At 41.4% G+C, this 26,567-nt stretch overlaps 1 protein-coding gene across 3 annotated transcripts; it reads left to right on the plus strand.

The window, feature by feature from the left end:
* The first annotated feature begins 2,015 nt into the window (after nucleotides 1–2,015).
* Nucleotides 2,016–25,872, plus strand: LOC121881265 (von Willebrand factor A domain-containing protein 7-like). Of its 3 annotated transcripts, XM_042388982.1 has the most exons (19): nucleotides 13,437–13,601; nucleotides 13,990–14,151; nucleotides 14,270–14,459; nucleotides 14,935–15,142; nucleotides 15,677–15,762; nucleotides 15,875–15,968; nucleotides 16,249–16,377; nucleotides 16,491–16,677; nucleotides 17,562–17,731; nucleotides 18,030–18,142; nucleotides 18,396–18,512; nucleotides 18,726–18,929; nucleotides 19,017–19,152; nucleotides 22,850–23,002; nucleotides 23,116–23,208; nucleotides 23,446–23,555; nucleotides 24,222–24,386; nucleotides 24,606–24,929; nucleotides 25,308–25,872. In XM_042388982.1, the coding sequence occupies exons 3-19, from the start codon at nucleotides 14,280–14,282 to the stop codon at nucleotides 25,740–25,742; spliced, it is 2,904 nt and encodes a 967-aa protein (XP_042244916.1). In that variant the 5' UTR covers nucleotides 13,437–13,601; nucleotides 13,990–14,151; nucleotides 14,270–14,279; the 3' UTR covers nucleotides 25,743–25,872. The 3 variants fall into 3 exon arrangements, with proteins under 3 accessions (XP_042244909.1, XP_042244916.1, XP_042244900.1); XM_042388966.1 differs by having other exon boundaries at nucleotides 13,990–14,459; XM_042388975.1 differs by lacking the exons at nucleotides 13,437–13,601; nucleotides 13,990–14,151; nucleotides 14,270–14,459; ... (5 more) ...; nucleotides 17,562–17,731; nucleotides 18,030–18,142 and adding exons at nucleotides 2,016–2,394; nucleotides 2,853–3,057; nucleotides 3,649–3,734; ... (3 more) ...; nucleotides 5,277–5,446; nucleotides 5,740–5,852.
* The last annotated feature ends 695 nt before the right edge of the window (nucleotides 25,873–26,567 follow it).

Raw genomic sequence — 26,567 nt, forward strand, 5'->3', positions numbered from 1 at the left:
ACAGCTTTACAGAGTCTTCTTCTTACAGGGAGATTCCATTGTGGTACCACTGTGCCAGCACAAAGAACTACTCCAAATCTGTGTTCACCAATTGTATCTGGCAACCTGCACTGCAATTGGAAATGCTGGACACAAGGGCTGAGCTGACTGATACTAAACTGTTGATTGTTGATAAATAATTACAGCACATTAATTGCCTCTAGAATCACAAATTGTCATTTTGACATTTCTCTTTGAGTCCAAATTAAACAAATGAGATAAAAGAGGTAATTAGCGAGCTTTAGAAGGTGGCGCTGGGCGTATTTTTTTAATTTTGGTGAGAACCAGGCTAGCTATTTCCTCCTACGTGTTGATGGGTGGATGACATGACAAATGAATCTGGGGTTGCTAAAACAAAAATCATATTCGTAATAGAGTACATGAATGTTGTGACGAGTACAGTCACACCCATGTTCTCATGCAAACAGATGCAAAATTCACATGCATCCTGCCTGTGATTTTTGCAAGAACTACTCTAAATCTTCAGGAACTATTCCAAATCTGTGCTCACCAACTGTATCTGGCAACCTGCGCTACAATTGGAAATGCTGGGCGTATTTTTTTAGTTTTGGTGAGAACCAGGCTAGCTTTTTCCTCCTACCTGTTGATGGGTGGATGACATGACAAATGAATCTGGGGTTGCTAAAACAAAAATCATATTCGTAATAGAGTACATGAATGTTGTGACGAGTACAGTCACACCCATGTTCTCATGCAAACAGATGCAAAATTCACATGCATCCTGCCTGTGATTTTTGTAAGAACTACTCTAAATCTTCAGGAACTATTCCAAATCTGTGCTCACCAACTGTATCTGGCAACCTGCGCTACAATTGGAAATGCTGGACACAAGGTCTGAGCTGACCGAAACTAAACTGTTGTTTGTCACTAAATAATTACAGCACATTAATTGCCTCTAGAACCACAAATTGAACATTTTTACATTTTTCTTGAGTCCAGAACAAGATAAAAGAGGTAATTAGCAAGCTTTAAAAGGTGGTGCAGGGCGTACTTTTTTAGCTTGGCTGGCTATTTCCTCCTACGTGGTGATGGGTGGATAACATGTCAAATGAATCTGGGGTTGCTAAAACAAAAATCAGATTCGTAATAGAGTACAAGAATGTTGTGATAAGCACACTCACACCCATGTTTTCACAAAAAAACTTGCAAAAATCCCATGCAGGGTGTGTGGGAGTTCTTTGTTGGAGCTCTAGTCACCAACCAAATCACTCAAGCGAGACGTAACTAATCCATAAGAGGAGGGAATGAGGGCAAACTCTCACTGTCTCTCAAATACAGCGGTACACACACACACAGTCATACACACATACTCAGACAGGTTTCAGATAACACAGGAAACACATAGGTCCACACACAATACAATCTACCTGTGCGTACATATTGGAATACTGACATAGTTAAGACTGAAGCGGTGCCAACATCTGAATAAGACTGCTGGTTAAGTGCAGAACACATTAAGGTAAGTAAAATTAATTTGCATCTTTTGTATATTTTTAATATTTGCATTAGCAGTGATCTTACACATATCACTTTGTAACTTTTGTTTTAAAATTATTAGTGTTGTCCTTTTTTGAGATATGTTCTTCAGATTAAATTAAATTAACATTTACTTGAAAATATTTGAGTGTCTGAATACATGAGATGCTGTTAGTCGTATTTTCATGGGGATCATGTTAAACATTTTTGAAATAGAGATTCTCATATTTGACTGAATTATATTTCATTGTGCTCTCTAAAATTTACAAAAAAACTTCTTAACATTTAATGTATGAAATATCTATTTGCTATAATTTTTTGTAAGCATTTTTAAATTTCCTTTTTATTTTGCCTCTAGCTGCTGTCTGTGCTGATTGTCACTTTCCCTTTCTTCCTTAGGTGTTTTCATTTGTTGCCTCATTACACCTGGCTTACTGCCAGTAACCACTCTGTACCTGACTACACACACAGATAGATTACCTTAATTCCCTTATTTGTGTTCAGTTGATTTGTGGTGTGGGCAATAGCATTAGAGAGAGTTAGATCAGGTGAAGGTAAGAGTTGAGAACAGGCAGAAAGAGGAGGGTTTAAAAACAGTATCCATCCAGATTTCTACTTCTTCCAACTTCACCCTCCTTACCCTCCTGCTCTTCCACCACCATGACTGCCAGACAGACAGTCATGCTCCTGGTGGCAGTGGTCCTCTATTTCCCAAGCCTTGCTCACAGCTTCCAACCACTTATATTTAATGAGAATTCCATCACTCACCGCCAAATCACGGAAAGGGCGGTTCTCCGAAAGACAGCTGAGGTCTGCCGAGACTTTGCTGCCTCCGCAGGACAGGACTTCAGCCTGGTTGTAAGTTGGAAAACCACACTGAAACACAACAGGAAGGACTGTGGTAGATTAACATATCTAGGTTATATGTTTTCCATATTTCAATTTAGAGACATGAGTTCAATCATATGTTTTATGTAACACAATGTTTCCCCTCAGGAGGTGAGGGTATCAAACACACAGTCTTACAGAAGTTAATTAGGGTCAACTACTTGCACCTGATGCTGACAAATTATAAATAAATAGATAAATACTGATAATTACGGCTGACTTTTGAACACATTATCTCATTCATTGGGATGACAGGGACATTACGACAGGGGACATTATCTCAGGTACTGAAGTTGTGATGACACTAGGGGTAGACTTTTTTGCTTTTTAACAACCTGCCCTCTTTTTATTTTTAAAGACCACAGGGACACAAAAGTAGAGTGTTAATGTTTTAAACAGTCAGTTATTTGTCTCTTCTTTGTCTCCAGATTGATAACAGCCTTTCAGCTGGCAAGGTACAAAGGGCGTGTTCCTCTGTAGGCACCTCCACTCTCCTGTCCACTGCCATCTTCCAAACTTCCATTGCCCAAATGTACTTTGCAAATGCAAAGGTGGACGTAGAGTTTATACTGAGTGACACGCACCATTTTGTTGATGAAGCCTTCCAGGGAGGACGGGATCTCATCACAGAAGGTACACTTCATGTGTTGTGTTCCTTCATAAGACCTCCATAATCCAATAAACACGACATTAGAAAAAGTATATTGGATCCTATATTTAAGATGTTTTGAATACAAAGGCTCAAATGTAGTTTTAGAGCAACTTGTGGTCAGTTTATCTGCCACAAATAGCAAATGTGTAATATGCACAAACTACAGATGGCTAATATCACTTCAGTAGCCAGACAGTTTTAGATATAGCAGAGGAAGAGAATTAAATAATCTGCTGTAAATAAATGAGAAAAGTCCGCGGTCCCAAATATCAACAAGAAAAAATAGATATAATCTGCTTAGAGTCAGGTGTAGTGAATGTGAAGAAGACAGTTGGACAAAATTTCTATAAATGATTTTACTCTTTCACTTCAATCTTTCCTATTATAAAAGATTTCCCAACAATGACCAAACCAGACACCAAAATAAACATGCTCAATTAAGGACAATCTGATGTATTTTAATAAAATGTAATGGGATACTTATTTTAGTATAAACAGATGACTATATTTTCATATCTTGCCTAGTGTAGCTTTTGCTTGCACCTAACTCTGTCTTCTATTGTGCTGTTAAGGTGTGTCTTATGTGAAAGCCAGTGTGAAGCTGGAGAACTTTGCTGCAGGGAGGTGGACTCTTGGACAAATCTGTCACCCCCTACAGGTGAGGGTGATGATTTTTTTGAGGGATGTTGGTGCCATTTCTAGAGGTGAGAGGCATGATCAAAACAAGTAATGGTGGTGTTGTTAATAATATGTAATGTTTTGTGTATTAAGGACTTCTACAGCCACAGCAACTGGGTGGAGATGGGGAACACTGTCCCTTACAGCACTCTGATCAGACCTGACCAACCTTTTGAGAACCTGGCAGGTAGGATACCACTGACTGGTTTCAACAGAAACTCTTGTCCACAAAGACTCTTTCTTGAGCAGAATGACTGTATAGGCTTGAGTGAGAAATCACACAAGACACATTGTCACCTTATCTGTCACCTGTCAGTTAACAAATACCCACCCTGCAACGGCTCGTAACTCACAAATCCACATATGAAAATGGACACATTATTACTCAAAATTTTTTGCATGTTTCACTCAACACCTATAGCTTAGTAAATACACTACATGTTTGCATTTACTTACCTGTGTCAAACACATCACACATCACAAAAAAGTCCATTAGTGATACATTTGAAATATAATCTATCACACACATTTGTAAAACTATTGTTTTTCTTTCAAACATATTTTCATTTATTTATAATTATATTAGGGTATGTTTATTTTTGTCTCATTTGCTAAATTTGCTGCAGGCCCAGATACTCCAACCTGTAGAAACTGTATAAATGGGAATTGTGATGACAATCTTCTGCCAGAACTGCAGCAGCAGGGGCTTCTCACTACAGGCTACTTCAGTTTCTTCTCCAGATCAAAACCTGCAGGTAACTTAAAGGAATTGTGTACATTTGTGTTGTGTTCCATGATTAGTCCTCAGCTAACATATCTATGCTAGCAATATTTATTGATGTTTGGCTTCCACTCAAAAGAGAACCAAGTGATACAGTAGTAGTCATCAGATATATTAAAAATGTAATCAGATCTTCAAAGTAAGAGCTGGCCTAGAGCAGGTGACCCCCAATATTAAACCATAATTAAAAGGTGTATTGTCTCACATGAAATCTCTCCACACCTGAATAAAGTTTAAAACACCTCAGCTTTGATATTGTTAAAATATTCTCCCATGATCAGGTAATCTTGCTCTCCACTGATAATTGATTACATCCCTGTCGTCCCAATGAATGTGATGTGGGGTGGTACAGAATCTAAGCTTGTATTTATCTCTCTGCTCAAAGGTAAATGCAGCCATGGAGGTTCATTTGACCAGACAAGCAAACAGGACCCAGTGGGCGGCATCAATAAGGATGACGTTACATCCGATCATGGCTCGCTTCACCGCAAAGCAGCTAATTTGGCTGTGGATGCCACTATGGAGCTACTGGAGGACATCAGAGTAGCTGTCGGAGACAAGAACTTCCTGCGGTATGTCCCAAATTCACCTTAGACAGGCAGTTACAGTTATATGTATAATATGATAGGTTTTTGAAGTTCTGGTAACATGATTAAATGATAATCACTGATTCCTGGCAGTGTGGCTCCCAGCAAAATAATCCAGATAAGATAACTTATGTTTTGTCTCTTGTTCCCGCAGATTGATGGGCCTCTCCCAGTCCACTGTGCTGTGTTTTGTCATTGACACCACAGGCAGTATGAGCGATGACATAGCTGAGGCTAAGAGAGTTTCCTTTGAAATCATTGACAGCAAGAGGGGAACCATGCAGGAGCCCTCTGCCTACATATTGGTACCTTTCAATGACCCAGGTATGTAACTCACACAGAGGTACAGTATTTGTAGTTCTTTATAGAGAAGTACGGACTGTTGTTGTTGTTTGAGTGTAATTTATTCATGCATATGCTGCCTCTGACTCCATTTAGGTGTCAATTTCTTGTTTTCATATAAAGTAGGCTTAGTTCCATTGTAAATATGAAAAAATACTGTAAAACTGCATATTTACCATTGTAAACTACATGTGTATGCTTAATGTCACAGTAGCCACAGGAAACTGCATATAATAAATTGCATGATTGGAATCACTTATCTATTCTATATCCAGGTTTTGGACCTCTGATGAAGACAACCAATGCAGACATCTTCAAAGACAGCATCAACAAGCTGACTGCTAGTGGAGGAGGAGACATCCCAGAGTTGTGCTTGTCTGGACTGCAGGTGCTGATACAATGATACGAATATGATGAACCCTTATGCAATAATCAAATGTTCAATTTGGACAAGTAACAACACATGATAGGATTCCACTTAAAGTTACTAACCAATAAAACTGAAGTGTTGCCCAGTCATACTTATCACTGAACAAATTGATGCATAATTGAACAAAATCATTTCTCATTCAAATTTATCTCATTTCTAGTCTAATATTCTAATGAAAAACTGCTTTTCCTGTCCTATATGTGGCCAACAGCTTGCCTTGACTGCAGCTCCACCCTCCTCTGAGATCTTTGTCTTCACCGACGCTCCAGCTAAAGATGCTCATTTAAAAAGCACCATCACTGCCCTTATAGAGAGCACCAAGTCTGTGGTGAGAGCCAATTCCATCACCATTCTTGCTCTTCAAATGTCAATGCATCCCATAGAGAGAAAGAGGTGATAAAACAGTATGTAGACTTGTGGGCTCATATAAACATGCTGTAAGTCACAAAATGAGTTTACTTTTATGATAAATAGTGTTATTCATGTATCATTCTTATATGACCTTTACATTCACATTTTTTATGTATCCTCACACTTTTAGGTCACTTTCATGTTGACGGATGTCCTCCCCAGTCGAAGGCGCCGCAGAGACATTGGGGGTGCGCCTTCGCGCTCAATGAGCCAATCAGATGCCCAACTGTACCGTGACCTAGCCCAAGCCTCTGGAGGTCAGGCCATTGAGGTCACCAAGTCAGACCTCTCTCTGGCTACAAGTGTTATAGAGGATTCATCAGCCAGCGCTGTGGTAAGACTTTAAACAAAAAACTCATGCCTGACTGAAGACGGTACTGTATGTGTATAAATGTGTCGTTTCTGTCCCTTCCTCTTTCAGGTGACAGTTTTTCAGGTAGTGAGGAATCCTGGAAAGCCTGATAGTTTTACCTTTACTGTTGATGACTCACTTAGGAACATGACCGCCTACATCACAGGAGCCTCGACTCTCACCTTCAATCTCACCAGCTCCACAGGTGTTGTTATTGTCTCTCAAATAAGGACCCATTTCGATTGCTACAAAACTCATTAGCAGTGGGGATATCTGCTTTTGATAATGGTAGTAATGTCTTAAATAGTGCTTATTGACATGCTAAATGTTATAGCAATTAACATGTTTCCTTCCCCACCAGGTGTATCTCAGAGTTCCAGTCAGTCTAGTGGTCCTCTGGCATCTTCCACCACAGCAGGAAACCTACGCCGTTTACGCCTCAACACTGACAATCAAACAGGACTTTGGGAAATCAGTGTTAACTCTGATAACCCCTACTCTGTTAAGGTCATAGGTCAGTAGTATGGTGGAATTGAAGGTGTTAATTTAATGGTTCAACCAAAAGATCATTTATTTTGCAGGTCTCTGTCTACAGCTGTATTTGCTATTGTGAATGGTAGCCCTACTAATCTGTTTTGTGTGTGTACATCAGGTCAAAGTTCAGTGAACTTCATTTATAACCTTGTGGAAGCACATGTGGGAGCCCATGGGGACTTCAGTCTGAAGGAGGGACGCCCTCTTTCAGGTCAGACCACTCTTCGGTTATTGTTGTCTTCAGCATAATCTTTAAAAGAATGATCATTAGACTTGAAAATCTTCTTTCACATTCCTGAAAATCCTTATGAATGAAAACCCATCAGCCCTGCTATTCTGTCTGTTTCAGAGCCCCTCAGTCTTCTTCAGTTGTGTACATTTTGTTCAGGTCTAAATGATACTCACCCACTTTATTCTTCTTGTCAAACCTTTCAGGGGGGAATTCCAGCCTCATGGTGTCTGTGACAGGAAGTGACACAGTAAAGGTCACAGAGGTGACTCTGTTTGACAGCTCAGGGCCAACAGAGGTCAACGGATCATTGCAGGCATGTCATGTGTTACACTTGATAAACTAAGATAACCTAACCCAGTACTGTACACTTTACATCACTGCTTAAAACTGAAAAATGTTTTGAAATATTTTATATTTCCTATCTTGGGGGAAGTCATTGGTTGCAGTTGATCTCACTACATTTTCCAACAGGTGATTCTCATATGTTCTTATATGGTATATGTCCTGAATGCACCGCCAGAGTTTAAAAGTATTTGACATAGATTTGGCTGGCAACAAGATGGGTTACAGAGATGAATTACCTGTCTCAAGCAGGTTTTATGTCTATAGAAGTTGATTTTCATGCTGTGTTGAAATGAACTGGAATTAGTTGTTTGCCTGGAATATTGGAACTTTAGATAAGCTTTGGATAACTGGCAACTGATGTATTCAAGACTTCAGTAGTTAAAAGGTTAACATGAAACCTTGTGTGTGATTCTTTGACCATTCTCATTCATTTCAAGACAAAACATGGAAGGAAAATTTAATAATTTGTGCCATTTTATGATACTGTGGGCACAGTTTAATTCACAAAGCAGGTCTGCAACATAAGAATGTTCCTAGTCACAACTAGTTGGCATGTTGTAGACTTTTGCAATATTGGCAAAGTGATGAGATTGCAGACAGATAGTCAACAGTAGTCAAACTCTTACTATTGTGTTCATCTCATGTTCCTGTCTATGACAACATTTGTCTTTCTCTCTGTTCATCCACAGGAGTTAGGAGGTGGTAACTTCCTGGTAAGTTTCAGTAATGTACCAGCAGGTGAGTTTGTTGTTCGCCTGAGAGGACAGGACAACAGCTCCACCTCCAGGTCAACAACAAGCAGCTTCCAGAGGCAGGCCTCCACACAGATCAAGACCTCCAGCATCTCTATTACTGTGAGCTCAATATCTTTGTTTTCTGTCTCAGTGAAGTGAATATTGTACCAATATGATTATTATTGGAAAAACCACAACCCTAACACTACTATGCTTCTTTCAGCTCCATGCTCAAATCAATATCCATCAACATATCATCTTGTACAATATGAAAAGAAATGTTTAACTATCTCTATCTGCTTTTCTTACCATCATCCTTTGCTGCCACCTTTCCAGGTCCAAGCCAACAACACCAACATAGAACCAGGCTCCACCATCTCCATCCCTTTCACAGTCACCACAACGACCAATGGAGTTGTTAACGACACCGCAACTGGGACGTTGACTGTGCGAGCAAACAATGACCGCAGCTATGCTTCCACTTCACCCAGCACCATCACCATAGAAGCAGGCAGTGGAGGTAAAGCCAACGGTACTGTAACCTTAACAGCGCCAGCCAGTGCTGCGTCAGGAACAGATGTGACCCTTACTATTGAAGCAGAAAATGCAGCTGCCACCGACATCAACTACGCTGTCCTCAGATTTTCTGTTGCTGCCAAGGTAAGAGAAAAGGATAAGGAGCTGGTTTAGTGACAATTAAGAGCCTGATATGAGTTTTGTACACAAATATTGGCAAATTAGTCAAAATGAGTAATGGTCAAATATATATAATGTATGTTGACTGCAAACAAATGAGACCAAAGGACAGATGCTCATGTTTTTTTTGTTTGATATTACTGTCACCAATATTTTGTGGTTACACTAAGTAAACTAAAGTGTCAAAGTTTGGCGTAACAATTATTCATGTTAAATTACCATTCATAGCTGCTTAAATGAATTGCCCAGGTCTTATTGCTGTTTCTGTGTCTCCAGGTGACAGATATTAACCGCCCAGGGTGCCAGGTTGTCAGTACATCAGCCAGCTGTCCATTCTCTTCATCGCTCTGTGCTTCCTCCCGCTGGGAATTCATCGCTAACCTCACCGATGGCATCAACGGGACCGGCATTGAAAGAATCAGCATCCGAAAAGGGAATGGTACCCTCAACACCAGCACAGCTGTTGGAGCAGGGGGCGAGAATGTTACAGTGGCTACCTACAGCGCCTCCTGCTGTTCACAGGATGTAGAGCTGGCTGCTGTGGACAGAGTAGGAAATGTAGGCACATGTGTGGGACAGGCGAGAGCAGTTACCACGGCTGCACCTGCGACTACAGCGTCTGCAGTTAACACAACATCCACTGGAGGGCACTCTTTGAGCATATCACGTTTTCTCTGCATCAGTGTTGTGGTTTCTCTCATTTGGAAGTGAAAGGGATGAATGTAATGTAGAATGCACTGATAACATGAAATTGTAGCACATTATTTCACATGGTTTCATTTGGTGTGTTTACATTTTATCACCATTGCTGGAAGGAAATAGGACATTTCCTGCATCTCTTCAACTAATAATTTCTTGATGTATAAATAACTGTATTTTACTTTGCTGCCTTGTATTTTGGATGTGTGAAAAATCAGAACTGTACTTTGAAAGATTTCTTTATATTCCTGGTAGCGTGTAGATTTGCACCACATTGCAGCCATCATAGCTGAGAGGTGAAGCCAGTGTAGAAGTGCCTAAAGCTGAATTTTGTGAAATTACTGCTACATGCTCATGAAATCTCAGACTATACTCACTGGAAAGTCAATGGGCTCATCAAAAATCAAAATTCTCCAACCTCTCTCTCACTAATAATAATATATAGTAATAATGATAAGTTTGAGGGTTTCTTCTGATGTGTGGCTTTGTGGCAAATTTAAAAATCCTTGTTGTACAATGGGAATACTAAAGCTTAAATAAAAGTGTGTTCTTGTTGTTTTCCTTAACTGAGAGCTGTAGTGGTTGCCGTTTGACTGTAGTGATGGTGGTGAGCAATAAATACTGAAAACTTCCCAGCAGAAAAATCATGACATCGGACAAGATATGTCAAAAATATATCAATAGTATTCACTGATTCAGGTTATTGTAGAGGATTGATAGTGTGTGTGGGCCACACAGGGACAGGGAAAAAAAACAACCCTATTAGTCGTAAATTCAGTCGCCAAAAACAACCTATAGTTACATTTGAGTGACAGACGCCATCTAGCAGCCATAGTATTTATGGTGACACAGTTCAGATGATGTCTACATAAGGTGACTTGCTTATTAGGAAGAGGCAGGTTGGGTGCAGGGCTAGATAGACAGTTAGATGTCAAAAAGTGGCGATAAATGGACATAGCTGCAGGACACCACTGTTTGCTCCCCATTCCAACTGCAAGTTGGGGCAGTTTTTTTAAAAACCATAACATGGTGTTTAGTGTTACCATGACAACAAAGGTTGCCTAACATTAAGGAAGTTGTAACTATGCTTCAAGTGAACATTTTAATGCAAACCATGATCTTTCTGTGGCCAGAGCAGGTGGAGTTTTTAAAATAGTGTCGACTACACCACCTCGGGGAATTACACCCCAAGGAAATTGCTGAACTTAATCACTTTGAGAAAAGTTCAAATAGGCTCAAACAAACAAACAAACAAACAAACAAAAGATGAGATTCCAATAACAACAATTTTATTAAAGTGGCAGTCAAGAGCCACAAACTACAAAATGCAAAATAGCACTGTAACCAGTAACACCAAACTACATGCAAATGCCCCTCAGTGGTTAACTGTAACTAAAAAAAGCAAATACCCACACATCACACACAGTTGTCCAAATGGAAGGCACCAAAACCAAAGAAAGAAAGGCACCAAAAAAAAAGAAACACACACTGCTTATATTATGACAGTGGAACAAGTAGCATTCCCAGTGCCCTGCATGGGCAGCTCAGTTCACTCCCAACTAAACTGAGCGTGGAGAAAGCCACGGAGCCAAACTGGTTGCAATGCGGAAACAAAACATCCAAAAAAAACAATACAAGTAAAAACCAGTCCATATACCGACAATGATCGCAGAGTGGAAGTGTGGAAACAGAGAGACAAAACAGCTGATGAAGAGATGTAAAGACAGAACAAAACAAGCTGTTGTAGAAATGTAGATCTATAGAGACAGCTGATAGAGTGATGTAAAGACAGAACAGCAGTTACCCATGGAGTAGGGGCCAGGGGTTTGGAAATGGCCACCCATCATAGTCCACAGCCTGGCTTCAAAAATGCCTGCAAAGTGCATGACACACCAACATTACCAACTGAGAACTACACCTGAATTAAAAGTAATGCAAACTCACGTATACATACCAAAGAGAGTGAAGGTGCAGCTTCCTAGCAGCGGGAGGTTGAGCTCAATCACTATCACAGCAGATCAGAGACCAAAAAGAAAAAGTTACATGTAGCTGGAGGCCAAGTAAAAGTGGCTTAAAGTTAATGAAATAAGATTAAGCCAGCCTACCTTGACCAAGACCAAGCTGCATTAAGCAAGGGCTCAAAGTGAGGCGATATTACTCCAGGTATGCAGCCAGGAGACGAGCAGACCATGCTGTAAAATAAAGGAGCAGAAGCAGATATGATGCCAACGGCACACACTGAACGTGCAGCACAGGAAAACTAAAAATATACACCTTACAATTGCTGGGAGACCAGATCGTGAGGAAACACAGCAGACACGCCAGTAACTAACACCAAACTGTGCACATGCCAGCCGCACGGCAACCAGGCTCCAAAAAGAGTTAAATATGTCCATCTGAGGAGCAGTCACCTGCCTAGATATATATCGCTGAACGGCGCCACACAGTAATTAGAGCACAGATGAATCATTGAATCCAGCCCGTTAAGTGGGCCAGAAGTAAAAAAAGAAAAACCTAATCTGCCACATTTCCCTAACCAAGTGGTTTTTGTGCCTAAACCTAACCAGACTTAACCACAGCGTTGTCGAACCATAAAACATCATTTTTTCACAGTGATTTGTAATGGTTTTGGAATGCAGCATATTATGCGCCATTGGGTCGATCTGGAGTGCAGGTACAAACGACCTACAGAACCGTGACAAATAAAAGTGCATGAATAACCAGGATGTGGTTAGCCAAGCTTAGCATTAAGACTGGAAGCCCAAGGGAAAAAAAACCTGGCTCTGTCCAAGATGAAAAAATTAAAGAAAAAACATCTACCAACACCTGTAAACTCAGTAATCAATGCACTGTGTCTTGTTTACTTAATCCATACATAAAGAGAAATGTAAAAATGACAATTTAACAGCCAGGCACAGTGATAGTGCACAACTTTACAGAGTCTTCTTGTTACAAGGAGGTTCCCAGGTTTGGTACCGTTGTGCCAGCACAAAGAACTATACCAAATCTGTGCTCACCAATTGTATCTGGCAACCTGCGCTACAATTGGAAATGCTGGACGCAAGGGTTGAGCTGACTGATACTAAACTGTTGTTTGTCGATAAATAATTACAGCACATTAACTGCCTCTAGAACCACATATTGTCATTTTTACATTTCTCTTTGAGTCCAGATTAAACAAACAAGATACAAAGGTGTAATTAGTGAGCTTTAAAAGGTGGTGGTGGGTATATTTTTTTTAACTTTAGAGAGAACCAGGCTAACTGTTTCCCCCTGTGTATTGATGTGTGGATGGAAAGTCAAATGAATCTGGGGTTGCTAAAACAAAAATCAAATTCGTAATAGAGTACAAGAATGTTGTGATAAGCACACTCACACCCATGTTTTCACAAAAAAACTTGCAAAAATCCCATGCAGGGTGTGTGGGAGTTCTTTGTTGGAACAACCAAATCACTCAAGCGAGACGTAACTAATCTATAAGAGGAGGGAATGAGGGCAAACTCTCACTGTCTCTCAAATACAGCGGTACACACACACACAGTCATACACACATACTCAGACAGGTTTCAGATAACACAGGAAACACATAGGTCCACACACAATACAATCTACCTGTGCGTACATATTGGAATACTGACATAGTTAAGACTGAAGCGGTGCCAACATCTGAATAAGACTGCTGGTTAAGTGCAGAACACATTAAGGTAAGAGTGTGTAAAATTAATTTGCATCTTTTGTATATATTTAATATTTGCATTAGCAGTGATCTTACACATATCACTTTGTAACTTTTGTTTTAAAATTATGAGTGTTGTCCTTTTTCGAGATATGTTCTTCAGATTAAATTAATCTTTACTTGAAAATATTTAAGTGTCTGAATACATGAGATGCATATTTTCATGGGGATCGTGTTAAACACTTCGAAATAAAGATTCTCATATTTGAACAATATTTCCTTGTGTTCATGCAAACCCTAAAATTAAAAGAAATCTCACATTTAATGTACTATTTATTTAATATTATAATTTGTTTCTTTTTGTTTTACCCCTAGCTGCTGTCTGTGCTGATTTTCATGTTCCCTTTCTTTCTCAGGTGTTTTCACTTGCCTCTTGTTGCCTGATTGCACCTGGCTCACTGCCAGTAACCTCTCTGTGCCTGACTACACCAAGAGATAGATGACCTAAATTCCCCTACTTGTGTTCAGTTGATTTGTGGTGCGGGCAATAGCAATAGAGAAAGTCAGATCAGGTGAAGGTAAGAGTTGAGAACGGGCAGAAAGAGGAGGGTTTAAAAACAGATAGAAAACCAGATTTCTACTTCTTTCAACTTCACCCTCCTTACCCTCCTGCTCTTCCACCACCATGACTGCCAGACAGACAGTCATGCTCCTGGTGGCAGTGGTCCTCTCCTTTCCAGGTCTTGCTCACGGCTTCAAACCACTCTTCTCACTTTATGGGAATTCCATCACTCACCGTCACATCACGAACAGGGCGGTCCTCCGAAAGACAGCTGAGGTCTGCAGAGACTTTGCTGCCTCTGAGGGACAGAACTTCAGCCTGGTTGTAAGTTGGAAAACCACACTGAAACACAACAGGAAGCACCGTAGTGCATTCAATATGTTTTGCACCTTTCTATTTAGAGACATGAGCTCAGTCATGTTTTTCTTTTGTTCCGGTATACTAACACAATGTTTTCCCTCAGGAGGTGAGGGTATCAAACACATAGTCTTACAGAAGTCGGCTTCTTGCACATGATGCTGGCAAATTATAAATAAATTGATAAATACTGATTATTTATAATTATGGCTGAATTTTGAACAAGGGACATTATCTCAGATACTGATGACATTTAATGATAAACATTCTTGGAAGTATTCCACTAGTGGCAGACTCTTTTGCTTTTTTTTAGCAACCTGTTCCTGTCTTAAGGTCTACCTTTCTGTCTGTGCAGAAGTTTTTAGACCAAAGACCATAGTGACACGAAAGTAGAGTGTTAAAATTTTAATCAGTCGTTTATTTGTCACTTCTTTGTCTACAGATTGATAACAGTCTGTCAGCTGACAAAGTGCAAAGGGCGTGTTCCTCTGTAGGCACTTCCACTTCTCTCCTGTCAACTGTCATCTTCCAAACTTCCATTGCCCAAATGTACTTTGGCAACGCAAAGGTGGACGTAGCGTTTATGCTGAGTGACAGGCACCATTTTGATGATGAAGCCTTCCAGGCAGGACGGGATCTCATTACAGAAGGTACACTTCATGTGTTGTGTTCCTCCATAAGACCTCCATAATCCAATAAACACAATATTAGAAAAAGTATATTGGACCCTATATTTAAGATGTTTTGAACACAAAGCCTAAAATGTAGTTTTAGAACAACTTGTGGTCAGTTTATCTGCCACAAATAGCAAATGTGTAATATGCACAAACCACAGATAGCTAATATAACTTCAGTAGCCAGACAGTTTTAGCAGAGGAAGAGAATTAAAAAATCTGCAGTAAATAAATGGGAAACATCCACGAGAAAATTCAACAAGTTAGTGGTCCTAAATATTAATAGAAAAATAGATATAATCTGCTTAGAGTCAAGTGTAGTGAAGGTGGAGAAGACAGTTGGACAAATTTCTATAAATGAGAATAAACATGGTCAATTAAGGAGAATCTGATGCATTTCAATAAAATGTAATGGGATACTTATTTTAGCATAAGCGGATAACTATATTATCACATCTTGCCTAGTGCAGCTTTTGCTTGCACCTAACTGTCTTCTATTGTGCTGTTAAGGTGTGTCTTATGTGAAAGCCAGTGTGAAGCTGAAGAATTTTGTCGCAGGGAGGTGGACTCTTGGACGAGTCTTTCACCCCCTACAGGTGAGGGTGATGATTTTTTGAGGGATGATGGTGCTATTTTTGAAGGTAAGAGGCATGATCAAAACAAGTAATGGTGGTGTTGTTAATAATATGTAATATTTTGTGTATTAAGGACTTCTACAGCCACAGCAACTGGGTGGAGCTGGGGAACACTGTCCCTTACAGCACTCTGATCAGACCTGACCAACCTTTTGAGAACCTGGCAGGTATGATACCACTGACTGGTTTCAACAGAAACTCTTGTCCACAAAGACTCTTGCTTGAGCAGAATGACTGTATAGGCTTGAGTGAGAAATCACACAAGACACATTGTCACCCTATCTGTTACCTGTTAGTTAACAAATACCCACCCTGCAACGGCTCGTAACGCCCAAATCCACATATGAAAATGTACACATTATTACTCAAAATTTTTAGCATGTTTCCCTCAACACCTATAGCTTAGTAAATACACTACATGTTTGCATTTACTAAATTTTGCTGCAGGCCCAAGTACTCCAACCTGTAGAAGTTGTATAGGAGGGAATTGTACTAACAACCTTCTGCCAGACCTGCTGCAGCAGGGGCTTCTCACTACAGGCTACTTCAGTCTCTTCTCCAGATCAAAACCTGCAGGTAACTTAAAGGAATTGTGTAAATTTGTGTTGTGTTCCACAATTAGTCCTCAGCTAACCATGAATGTGATGTGGGTTGGTACAGACTCAGAGCTTGTTTATCTCTGCTCAAAGGTAAATGCAGCCATGGAGGTTCATTTGACCAGACAAGCAAACAGGAGCCAGTGGGCGGCATCAATAAGGATGACGTTACATCCAATCATGGTTCGCTTCACCACAAAGCAGCTGATTTGGCTGTGGATGCCACTATGGAGCTACTGGAGGACATCAGAGTAGCTGTTGGAGACAAGAACTTCCTGCGGTATGACCCAAATTCACCTTAGACAGGCAGTTGCAGTATCAAGATCAAATGGTAATCACTAGCGGTATGCCCGAATACAAATACGTTATTCAGCAAAGCACAAATAGTGGGTTTTTTCACGATTATTTGGTCGACACAGGTCGGTTACATCACTATCTCAGTCTCTCTCCTATGCTTCACTGTTACGTCTATCAGCAGGTCTCAACGAGGGGAGTCACATCCACCTGCTACATGACGCACATTTCCTAATTTGGACATCACTCCCGGAGTTGGGGTTGTTCTTCGGGGATAAAGCTGAGCTACTAACACACACTAAAGTGCTCCCAAGGGACTCTCCATAACTTGTTGATCCCCTTCTCCTTTCCACATAGTTAGCTTGTAAAAAATAGGCAATAAATGAAAAGTGCAAAGCAATAATTGCCTTTGACATTCTTCCCTATACATTACACGCTGTGTTGTCTCTGTGTTATGGGTGTATAAATAGGTAGAGGTCTGTCTGCAGTGAGGTGATGAGTAAAGTTTTAGCTCAGTAGTCAGCACCTTCATCTATGATCTGGGAGTCTCCAGTTTGAGACTCGGTGTGGGGACCTCCTTCGTAAGGTAGTTTATTCATGAACACTTATTGTAACACTTTAATTTTCTAAAATTAAAAGCGTAATAAAAACAAAAACAGGATTTTTAAGCCTCTTTCCACTTTTATTCAAATACATATATAATTTTGCTGCCTCAAAAAATACAATACAATACAAATACTGGGCCTTCTACACACCTCTAGTAATCACTGATTATTGGCAGTGGGGCTCCTAGCAAAATAATCCAGATAAGAAAAGCCCACTAATAGCATGCAGAAATACTTGTGTTTTGTCTCTTTTGTGTTCCTGCAGATTGATGGGCCTCTCCCAGTCCACTGTGCTGTGTTTTGTCATTGACACCACAGGCAGTATGACCGATGACATAGCTGAAGCTAAGAGAGTTTCTTTTGACATCATTGACAGCAAGAGGGGAACCCTGCAGGAGCCCTTTACCTACATATTGGTACCTTTCAATGACCCAGGTAGGTAATTCACACAGAGGTACAGTATTTGTAGTTCTGTATAGAGAAGTACGGACTGTTGTTGTTGTTTGAGTGTAATTTACTCATGCATATGCTGCCTCTGACTCCATTTAGGTGTCAGTTTCTTGTTTTCATATAAAGTAGGCTTAGTTCCATTGTAAATATGAAAAAATACTGTAAAACTGCATATTTACCATTGTAAACTAAATGTGTATGCTTGTAGTTTTGTCACAGTAGCCACAGGAAACTGCATATAATAAATTGCATGATTGGAATCACTTATCTATTCTATATCCAGGTTTTGGACCTCTGATGAAGACAACCAATGCAGACATCTTCAAAGACAGCATCAACAAGCTGACTGCTAGTGGAGGAGGAGACATCCCAGAATTGTGCTTGTCTGGACTGCAGGTGCTGATACAATGATACAAATATGATGAACCCTTATGCAATAATCAAATGTTCAATTTGGACAAGTAACAACACATGATAGGATTCCACTTAATGTTACTAACCAATAAAACTGAAGTGTTGCCCAGTCATACTTATCAGTGAACAAATTGATGCATAATTGACCAAAATCATTTCTCATTCAAATTTATCTCATTTTTAGTCTAATATTCTAATGAAAAACTGCTTTTCCTGTCCTATATGTGGTCAACAGCTTGCCTTGACTGCGGCTCCACCCTCCTCTGAGATCTTTGTCTTCACTGATGCTCCAGCTAAAGATGCTCATTTAAAAAGCACCATCACTGCCCTTATAGAGAGCACCAAGTCTGTGGTGAGAGCCAATTCCATCACCATTCTTGCTCTTCAAATGTCAATGCATCCCATAGAGAGAAAGAGATGATAAAACAGAATGTAGACTTGTGGGCTCATATAAACATGCTGTAAGTCACAAAATGAGTTTACTTTTATGGTAAATAGTGTTATTCATGTATCATTCTTATATGACCTTTACGTTCACATTTTTTATCTATCCTCACACTTTTAGGTCACTTTCATGTTGACGGATGTCCTCCCCAGTCGAAGGCGCCGCAGAGACATTGGGGGTGCGCCTTCACGCTCAATGAGCCAATCAGATGCCCAACTGTACCGTGACCTAGCCCAAGCCTCTGGAGGTCAGGCCATTGAGGTCACCAAGTCAGACCTCTCTCTGGCTACAAGTGTTATAGAGGATTCATCAGCCAGCGCTGTGGTAAGACTTTAAACAAAAAACTCATGTCTGACTGAAGACGGTACTGTATGTGTATAAATGTGCCGTTTATGTCCCTTCCTCTTTCAGGTGACAGTTTTTCAGGTAGGGAGGAATCCTGGAAAGCCTGATAGTTTTACCTTTACTGTTGATGACTCGCTTAGGGACATGACCGCCTACATCACAGGAGCCTCGTCTCTCACCTTCAATCTCACCAACTCCTCAGGTGTTGTTCTATTTCACACAGGCTCCGCCCTCTACTGGACTCTATGGGTAATACTTTCCTCCAATGACATGCACGCAATCACCCACTGAAATTTGCATGTACTTAGCCGGCCATTCAGGACGCACCTACTGATTACGTGTGTCTCATACAGTATAAAAGGAAACGTCTCACCACAGCTCTCATCCTTCTCACTCCAGTGATAGCGAAATCAGCTCACTGATCTTACTTCTCCATGGATGGAGTCGCTGCTCTAAGGTTATTCCTGCCCGTCATGCCCCGGTCTAATTACTGCCGCTGACGGGCATCTCTTCTGCTTCAAGTGCCTCGGACTCAACACCGGCAGCAGTGGGACCATTTTCAGCTGTCTGACATCTCTATCTGCTGTGACGAGAGGGAACCAGAGCTCGAGATTGATCTCGACTGACACTCTCCAAGCGGCTTCACCAATGGATGATGACAACAACATCTTGTTTGTTTTTGCAACATCACTGACCGGAAATCCACCACCGACTTCAGTTCGTCATGATTTCCCGACAGTTATGGCCATGGTAGCAGAGCGTGTAGAGCTCTCCCTAGCCCCCTATCCTGCCAGAACCGGTCAGCTGGCTTCGTGAAGGCTTTTACAGCCTGGCTTGCCCAGCTCATCCGGCTCAACCTGCCTTTGTTTTGTCTCCTTTCCCACACATTTGGCAGTGTGTCGAAGTGTCCTGGAAGGAGCCGCTGAAAACGAAGTCACCAGTAGCGGGACTGGTTTCCTTCCTGAGAAGGAAGTCCATCTTTCAGTGGAGTAGACTCAGTTAAAGACAAGCGAGGCTTGTTATCCTTCATCCTCCTTCTGCAGGGAAGGTGAAGAGCGCTGGTTTGCACAGTGATCTTCTTCAGAGATTGTGTGGTCTAGTTACAGTCAAGTACGTAAGGGAGTTACTTCCTTACATAAGCTGGTGAGGAGCTGGGAAGCGCTGTTCAAGTAGCAGCTTCGGTATTTATACCCTCAGTGATGTCACAGCGGGGAAGAGAAAATCTGGCGGGTCTCGTCCAATGGGAGCCAAGAGTTTGACTCTGCCAGATTTCACACCTAGGCCTAGGTGTGAGTTAAACAGAGCATGATGGGAGTTGAAGTCCATTTGAAGACCCTTTGTTTGATTTGGCACCTTTCTTTCTTTGTTATCAGGCTTTGCGACTGTGTGCAGGCCTGCCTTTGTCTCATGTACATATAGTATGAGGCCCTACAACAGAAAAGACCTCCTGGGACCTCCCATAGCTCCAGATGGGCTTTTTGGGTTGTTGCTCAGTGCTTCAATAGGCTGGATGAGGAGAAGACACAGCCGACGCAACACCACGACAAGGAGGAGAGCATGCAGGCAGAGTAGAGCACTGCCAGCCCCTGCCACTTTAGTCACCTCCCAGACCACCTCAACGGAGATACTGCAGCACTGGCCCTCCCATGACCACGATTGGCTCTTTCGATACCAGCCCCCCATGGGCCAGTCTTCCATTTATGGAAGGTTTGGCGAGGGAGAGGGCTGAATCAAAGTTTCACAGCTTCCTGGCCGCTGCCCCCAAGCTGGCCACTTGTCCTCTGACACGGTTTTACAATGAGTGGCATCACAACTGCATGTTATTGTGTCCATCTTTCCTACTCATGACAAACAGAAAGAGTTTACTCTGCTTACTTCCTGGTTCCCAAGAATACGGGAGGTTTCAGACCTATTTTGGATCTCCACATTCTGAACCAGTGTATTGCCCAAAAGACGTTCTGCATGCTAACCATCAGGAGATTGCTGGATCTGGTTCAACCAGGTGACCATCAACCATCACCACCATCAAGCTGAAAGATGCTTATTTTCACGTCGAGCTGGCACAGGAAGTTCCTGCATTTTTCCTTTCAGAGGATAGCCTATGAGTACAACAGGCTACTGTTTGGCTACTCCCTGTCTCCCCGCACATTCAGCAAGTGTGTGGATGCAGCACAACCAGGGCATGAAGGTCTTCTTTACCTAGACGACATAATTGTCATGGCCAAGAGAATAGGCCATTTTCCACACAGCCAAGTTGGTGCTGCACCCAACCTGATTAGGCTTCACCATCAACTGGAAGAAGAGCATCGCCCAGCCATGCCAGCAGACGGAGTATCTGGGAGTTGTGCTTGACGCCAACCTCATGTCAAGAGGCGGCCCCCAGTCCGGGGGAGCGGAGATGGACCTGCCAGTCGAATCACCACCCACTGCCCATTCTGGTTCTCCCTATGCTTCAAGATGATCCACCCCTGGGGGTGGACACGTTTGCACACACACCTTTGCCAAGGAGGCTGCTTTACACCTTTTCTTCCTCTTTGTCTCATTCCTCCTCTGCTGGAAAGAGTGAGACAACTCATCCTGATAGTCCCCAGATTGCCGTTTGGTGCTGTGGTTCGCCGAGATGACCCAGATGTTTGTGGCCCAGCCCTGGTCCATTCCCCAAGTGTAGGGGGCTCTGTCCCCTTTGTTCCCAAGAACATGAGTTCATTTAGGTCAAGAACTATGTTTGGGAGGCATGTCAGGGAGGCAAAATTGCATCTATTGTGTCCAGTACATGCATTGGTATGTTATGTTGAATGCACGGCCCCCTTTCAGCACATGGACAGCTGTTCATGTACTATGGAGAGGGAGTGGCCAGTAAAGCCCTATCCAAGCTGTGTGGCTTTGTGAATACATTTCCCAAGCCTACAGGCAGGCAGGTAAGGACCCCCCACCATGGCCTAAGCACATTCCACACATGTTGTAGCAGCATCTATGGCCTTATTCAGTGGGGTGAGTGTCAAGGACAAATGCACAGCAATGTCTTGGTCTATGCCTTGTCTGTTCATAAGGCTCTATCTCTTGGACTTGACTCCTTTTCGAGGTCCGGGCTCAAACGAGCAATTCAGGACTTGTAAAAAGGGTGGTGTGAGTGTCAGATGTGGTACACCTGACCCCACCTCGGGCAATATACACCTGCATTCGGGGAATGAGATGTGCAGGGTGTCTGTTGTATGGTTTTGACCCCTGCGAGGTTAAGCCATGGTTACACCCAGTTTTATGTTCATGTTAACTGGGCTGGGTTGGGCCCCCTACTGCTCTTCTTAAGCAGCTGGGATTATAAAGTAATAGGAGGGCTGCGGAGACTAACTTATAGCCGGTCAGCTCAGTGAGGCAGTCTCATGACATGTTGTGGCAGGGCAAACATTCAATGGGCTCCACCTACTGTACCCATAGAGTCCAGTAGAGGGCGGAGCCTGTGTGAGATCGAACAAAGGTTATGATATTGTAACCCTAGTTCTATAAGCACAGGCAGAGCCCTCTACCTATAGACCCTAATGCTCCTATGCCATATGCTGAAGTTGTTTCAGGATGAGAGCTGCAGCGAGATGTTGCCTTTTATACTGTGTGAGACACACATAATCAGTAGACACATCTTGATTGGCCGACTAAGTACATGCAAGTTTCAGTGGCAATTGTGTGCATATGATTGGAGGACAGTATTATCCATAGAGTCCAGTAGAGGGCTCCATCTGTGCTTATAGAACTAGGGTTACAATGTTGTAACCTTCATTATTGTCTCTCAAATTAGGACCCATTTTGATTGCTACAAATCTTGTTAACAGTGGATTCATCTGTTTTTGATAATGATAGTAATGATATGCTAAATATTACATTTAACATGTTTCCTTCCCCACCAGGTGTATCTCAGAGTTCCAGTCAGTCTAGTGGTCCTCTGGCATCTTTCACCACGGCAGGAAACCTACGCCGTTTACGCCTCAACACTGACAATCAAACAGGACTGTGGGAAATCAGTGTTAACTCTAATAACCCCTACTCTGTTAAGGTCATAGGTCAGTAGTATGGTGGAATTGAAGGTGTTAATTTAATGGTTCAACCAAAACATCTTTTATTTTTATTATTATTTTCTGTCTACAGCTGTATTTGTTTTGTGTGTGTACATCAGGTCAAAGTTCAGTGAACTTCATTTATAACCTTGTGGAAGCACATGTGGGAGCCCATGGGGACTTCAGTCTGAAGGAGGGACGCCCTCTTTCAGGTCAGACCACTTTTCGTTTATTGTCATCTTCTTCAGCATAATCTTTAAAAGAATGATCATTAGACTCTCCCTGCCTCGAAAATCCTCTTTTACATTTCCGAAAATCCTTGTGAATGAAAACCCATCAGCCCTGCTATTCTGTCTGTTTCAGAGCCCCTCGGTCTTCTTCAGTTGTGTACATTTTGTTCAGGTCTAAATGATACTCACCCACTTTATTCTTCTTGCCAAAACTTTCAGGGGGGAATTCTAGCCTCATGGTGTCTGTGACAGGAAGTGACACAGTAAAGGTCACAGAAGTGACTCTGTTTGACAGCTCAGGGCCAACAGAGGTCAACGGATCATTGCAGGCATGTCATGTGTTATACTTGATAAACTAAGATAACCTAACCCAGTACTTACAAATACAGTGAATACTTTACATCACTGCTTACTGCTCACTACATTTTCCAACAGGTGATTCTCATATGTTCTTACATGGTATATGTCCTGAATGCACCGCTAGAGTTTAAAAGTATTTGACAAAGATTTGGCTGGCAACAAGATGGGTTACAGAGATGAATTACCTGTCTCAAGCAGGTTTTATGTCTATAGAAGTTGATTTTCATAGTGTGTTGAAATGAACTGGAATTAGTTGTTTGCCTGGAATACAGAAACTTTAGATAAGCTTTGGATAACTGGCAATTGATGTATTCATGACTTCAGTAGTTAAAAGGTTAACATGAAACCTTGTGTGTGATTCTTTGACCATTCTCATTCATTTCAAGACAAAACATGGAAGGAAATTTGAATAATTTGTGGCATTTTATGATACAGTGGGCACAGTTTAATTCACAGAGCAGGTCTGCAACATAAGAACATTCCTAATCACAACTAGTTGGCATGTTGTAGACTTTTGCAATATTGGAAAAGCAATGCGAGTGCAGACAGATAGTCAACAGTAGTCAAATTCTTGTTATTGTGATATCATGTTACTGCCTGTGACAACATTTGTCTTTCTCTCTGTTCATCCACAGGAGTTAGGAGGTGGTAACTTCCTGGTACGTTTCAGTAATGTACCAGCAGGTGAGTTTGTTGTTCGCCTGAGAGGACAGGACAACAGCTCCACCTCCAGGTCAACAACAAGCAGCTTCCAGAGGCAGGCCTCCACACAGATCAAGACCTCCAGCATCTCTATTACTGTGAGCTCAATATCTTTCAGTTTTGTGTCTAAGTGAAGTGAATATTGTACCAATATGATTATTATTTGAAAAGCCACATCCCTAACACTACTATGCTTCTTTCAGCTCCATGCTCAAATCAATATCCATCAACATATCATCTTGTACAATATGAAAAGAAATGTTTAACTATCTCTATCTGCCTTTTCTTACCGTCATCCTTTGCTGCCACTTTTCCAGGCCCAAGCCAACAACACCAACATAGAACCAGGCTCCACCATCTCCATCCCTTTCACAGTTGCTACAATGACCAATGGAGTTGTTAATGACACCGCAACTGGGACGTTGACCGTGCGAGCAAACAATGACCGCAGCTATGCTTCCACTTCACCCAGCACTGTCACTGTAGCAGCAGGCAGTGGAGGTAAAGCCAACGGTACTGTAACCTTAACAGTACCAGCCAGTGCTGCATCAGGAACAGATGTGACCCTTACTATTGAAGCAGAAAATGCAGCTGCCACCGACATCAACTACGCTGTCCTCAGGTTTTCTGTTGCTGCCAAGGTAAGAGAAAAGGATAAGGAGCTGGTTTAGTGACAATTAAGAGCCTGATAAGAGTTTTGTGCCAAACAGTACTCAGTATGTGACTATTACAACATACACAGTATGTGTAATAGTTTTAAACACAAATATATTATTGGCAAATCAGTTGTAATAAATAATGGTTAAATATATATAATGTATGTTGACTGCAAACAAATGAGACCAAAGGACAGATGCTCATGTTTTTCTTTGATTTGATATTACTGTCACCAATATTTTGTGGTTACACTAAGTAAACTAAAGTGTCAAAGTTTGGCGTAACAATTATTCATGTTAAATTACCATTCATAGCTGCTTAAATGAATTGCTCAGGGCTTATTGCTGTTTCTGTGTCTCCAGGTGACAGATATTAACCGCCCAGGGTGCCAGGTTGTCAATACATCAGCCAGCTGTCCATTCTCTTCATCGCTCTGTGCTTCCTTCCACTGGGAATTCATCGCTAACCTCACCGATGGCATCAATGGGACCGGCATTGAAAGAATCACCATCCGAAAAGGGAATGGTACCTTCAACACCAGCACAGCGGTTGGAGCAGGGGGCGAGAATGTTACAGTGGCTACCTACAGCGCCTCCTGCTGTTCACAGGATGTAGAGCTGGCTGCTGTGGACAAAGTAGGAAATGTGGGCACATGTGTGGGACAGGCGAGAGCAGTTACCACGGCTGCACTTGCGACTAAAGCATCTGCAGTTAACACAACATCCACTGGAGGGCACTCTTTGAGCATATCACGTTTTCTCTGCATCAGTGTTGTGGTTTCTCTCCTTTGGAAGTGAAAGGGATGAATGTAATGTAGAATACACTGATAACATGAAATTGTAGCACATTATTATTGGTTTCATCTGGTGTGTTTAAATTTTATTACCATTGCTGGAGGGAAATAAAACATTTCCTACATCTCGCTCATTAGCTAATATTAATTTCTTTTATTAATTAACTTAATTATTGTATTGAACTTTGTTGCCTTGTGTTTTGGATCTATAAAAAATTGCATGCTTCAGCATCAGTAATGTACATCTTTGAAAGATTTCTTTATATTCCTGGCAGCATGTAGATTTGCAACACATTGCAGCCATCATAGCTGAGAGGTGAAGCCAGTGCCTGAAGCTGAAATTTGTGAAATTACTGCTACAAAAATCTAAATTCTCCAACCTCTCTCTCAACAATAATAATAATATATAGTAATAACGATACATTTTGGGGTTTCTTCTGTGTTTCTGTTATGTGTTTCTTTGTGGCAAATTTGAAAGTCCTTCTTACTGTAACAAATTTCCTTGTCAAATTACAGTAAACTACTGGCAGCTGTGGTCGCCAGTATTTTAATGTTTTGTTTTTTTTACAGTATCCCTACTGTAATTTATTTCAACAGTTAATTAATGTAAAATTATTGGAGTATTCTGCTGTAGAATATGCAGTTTACAGTTTGATAGTATATCTAAGCCTGCTAGTAATATACTGTATTTTTATAGTGTTGCTATTGTAATCTTTAACAGTTTCTAACTGTAAATGTTACAGTAAGCAACTGAAAGTTTTCCTCTTTCTAGCACAAAAGAGGATGAGACAAGTGACAGCTTTATGGAACTTAAAATTAATTAAAGGCT

Source organism: Thunnus maccoyii, chromosome 2, assembly GCF_910596095.1.
Source record: "Thunnus maccoyii chromosome 2, fThuMac1.1, whole genome shotgun sequence".
In the NCBI taxonomy this organism is placed as follows: Eukaryota; Metazoa; Chordata; class Actinopteri; order Scombriformes; family Scombridae; genus Thunnus; species Thunnus maccoyii.

Bases quoted from the DNA above. Each gene is read 5' to 3' on its own strand.
- LOC121881265 (XM_042388966.1), top strand. From the start codon at position 14,259: ATGACTGCCAGACAGACAGTCATGCTCCTGGTGGCAGTGGTCCTCTCC. The intron at 15,143-15,676 runs GTACACTTCATG...TGTGCTGTTAAG, and splicing joins ACGGGATCTCATTACAGAAG to GTGTGTCTTATGTGAAAGCC. The intron at 15,969-16,248 runs GTATGATACCAC...ATTTTGCTGCAG, and splicing joins ACCTTTTGAGAACCTGGCAG to GCCCAAGTACTCCAACCTGT.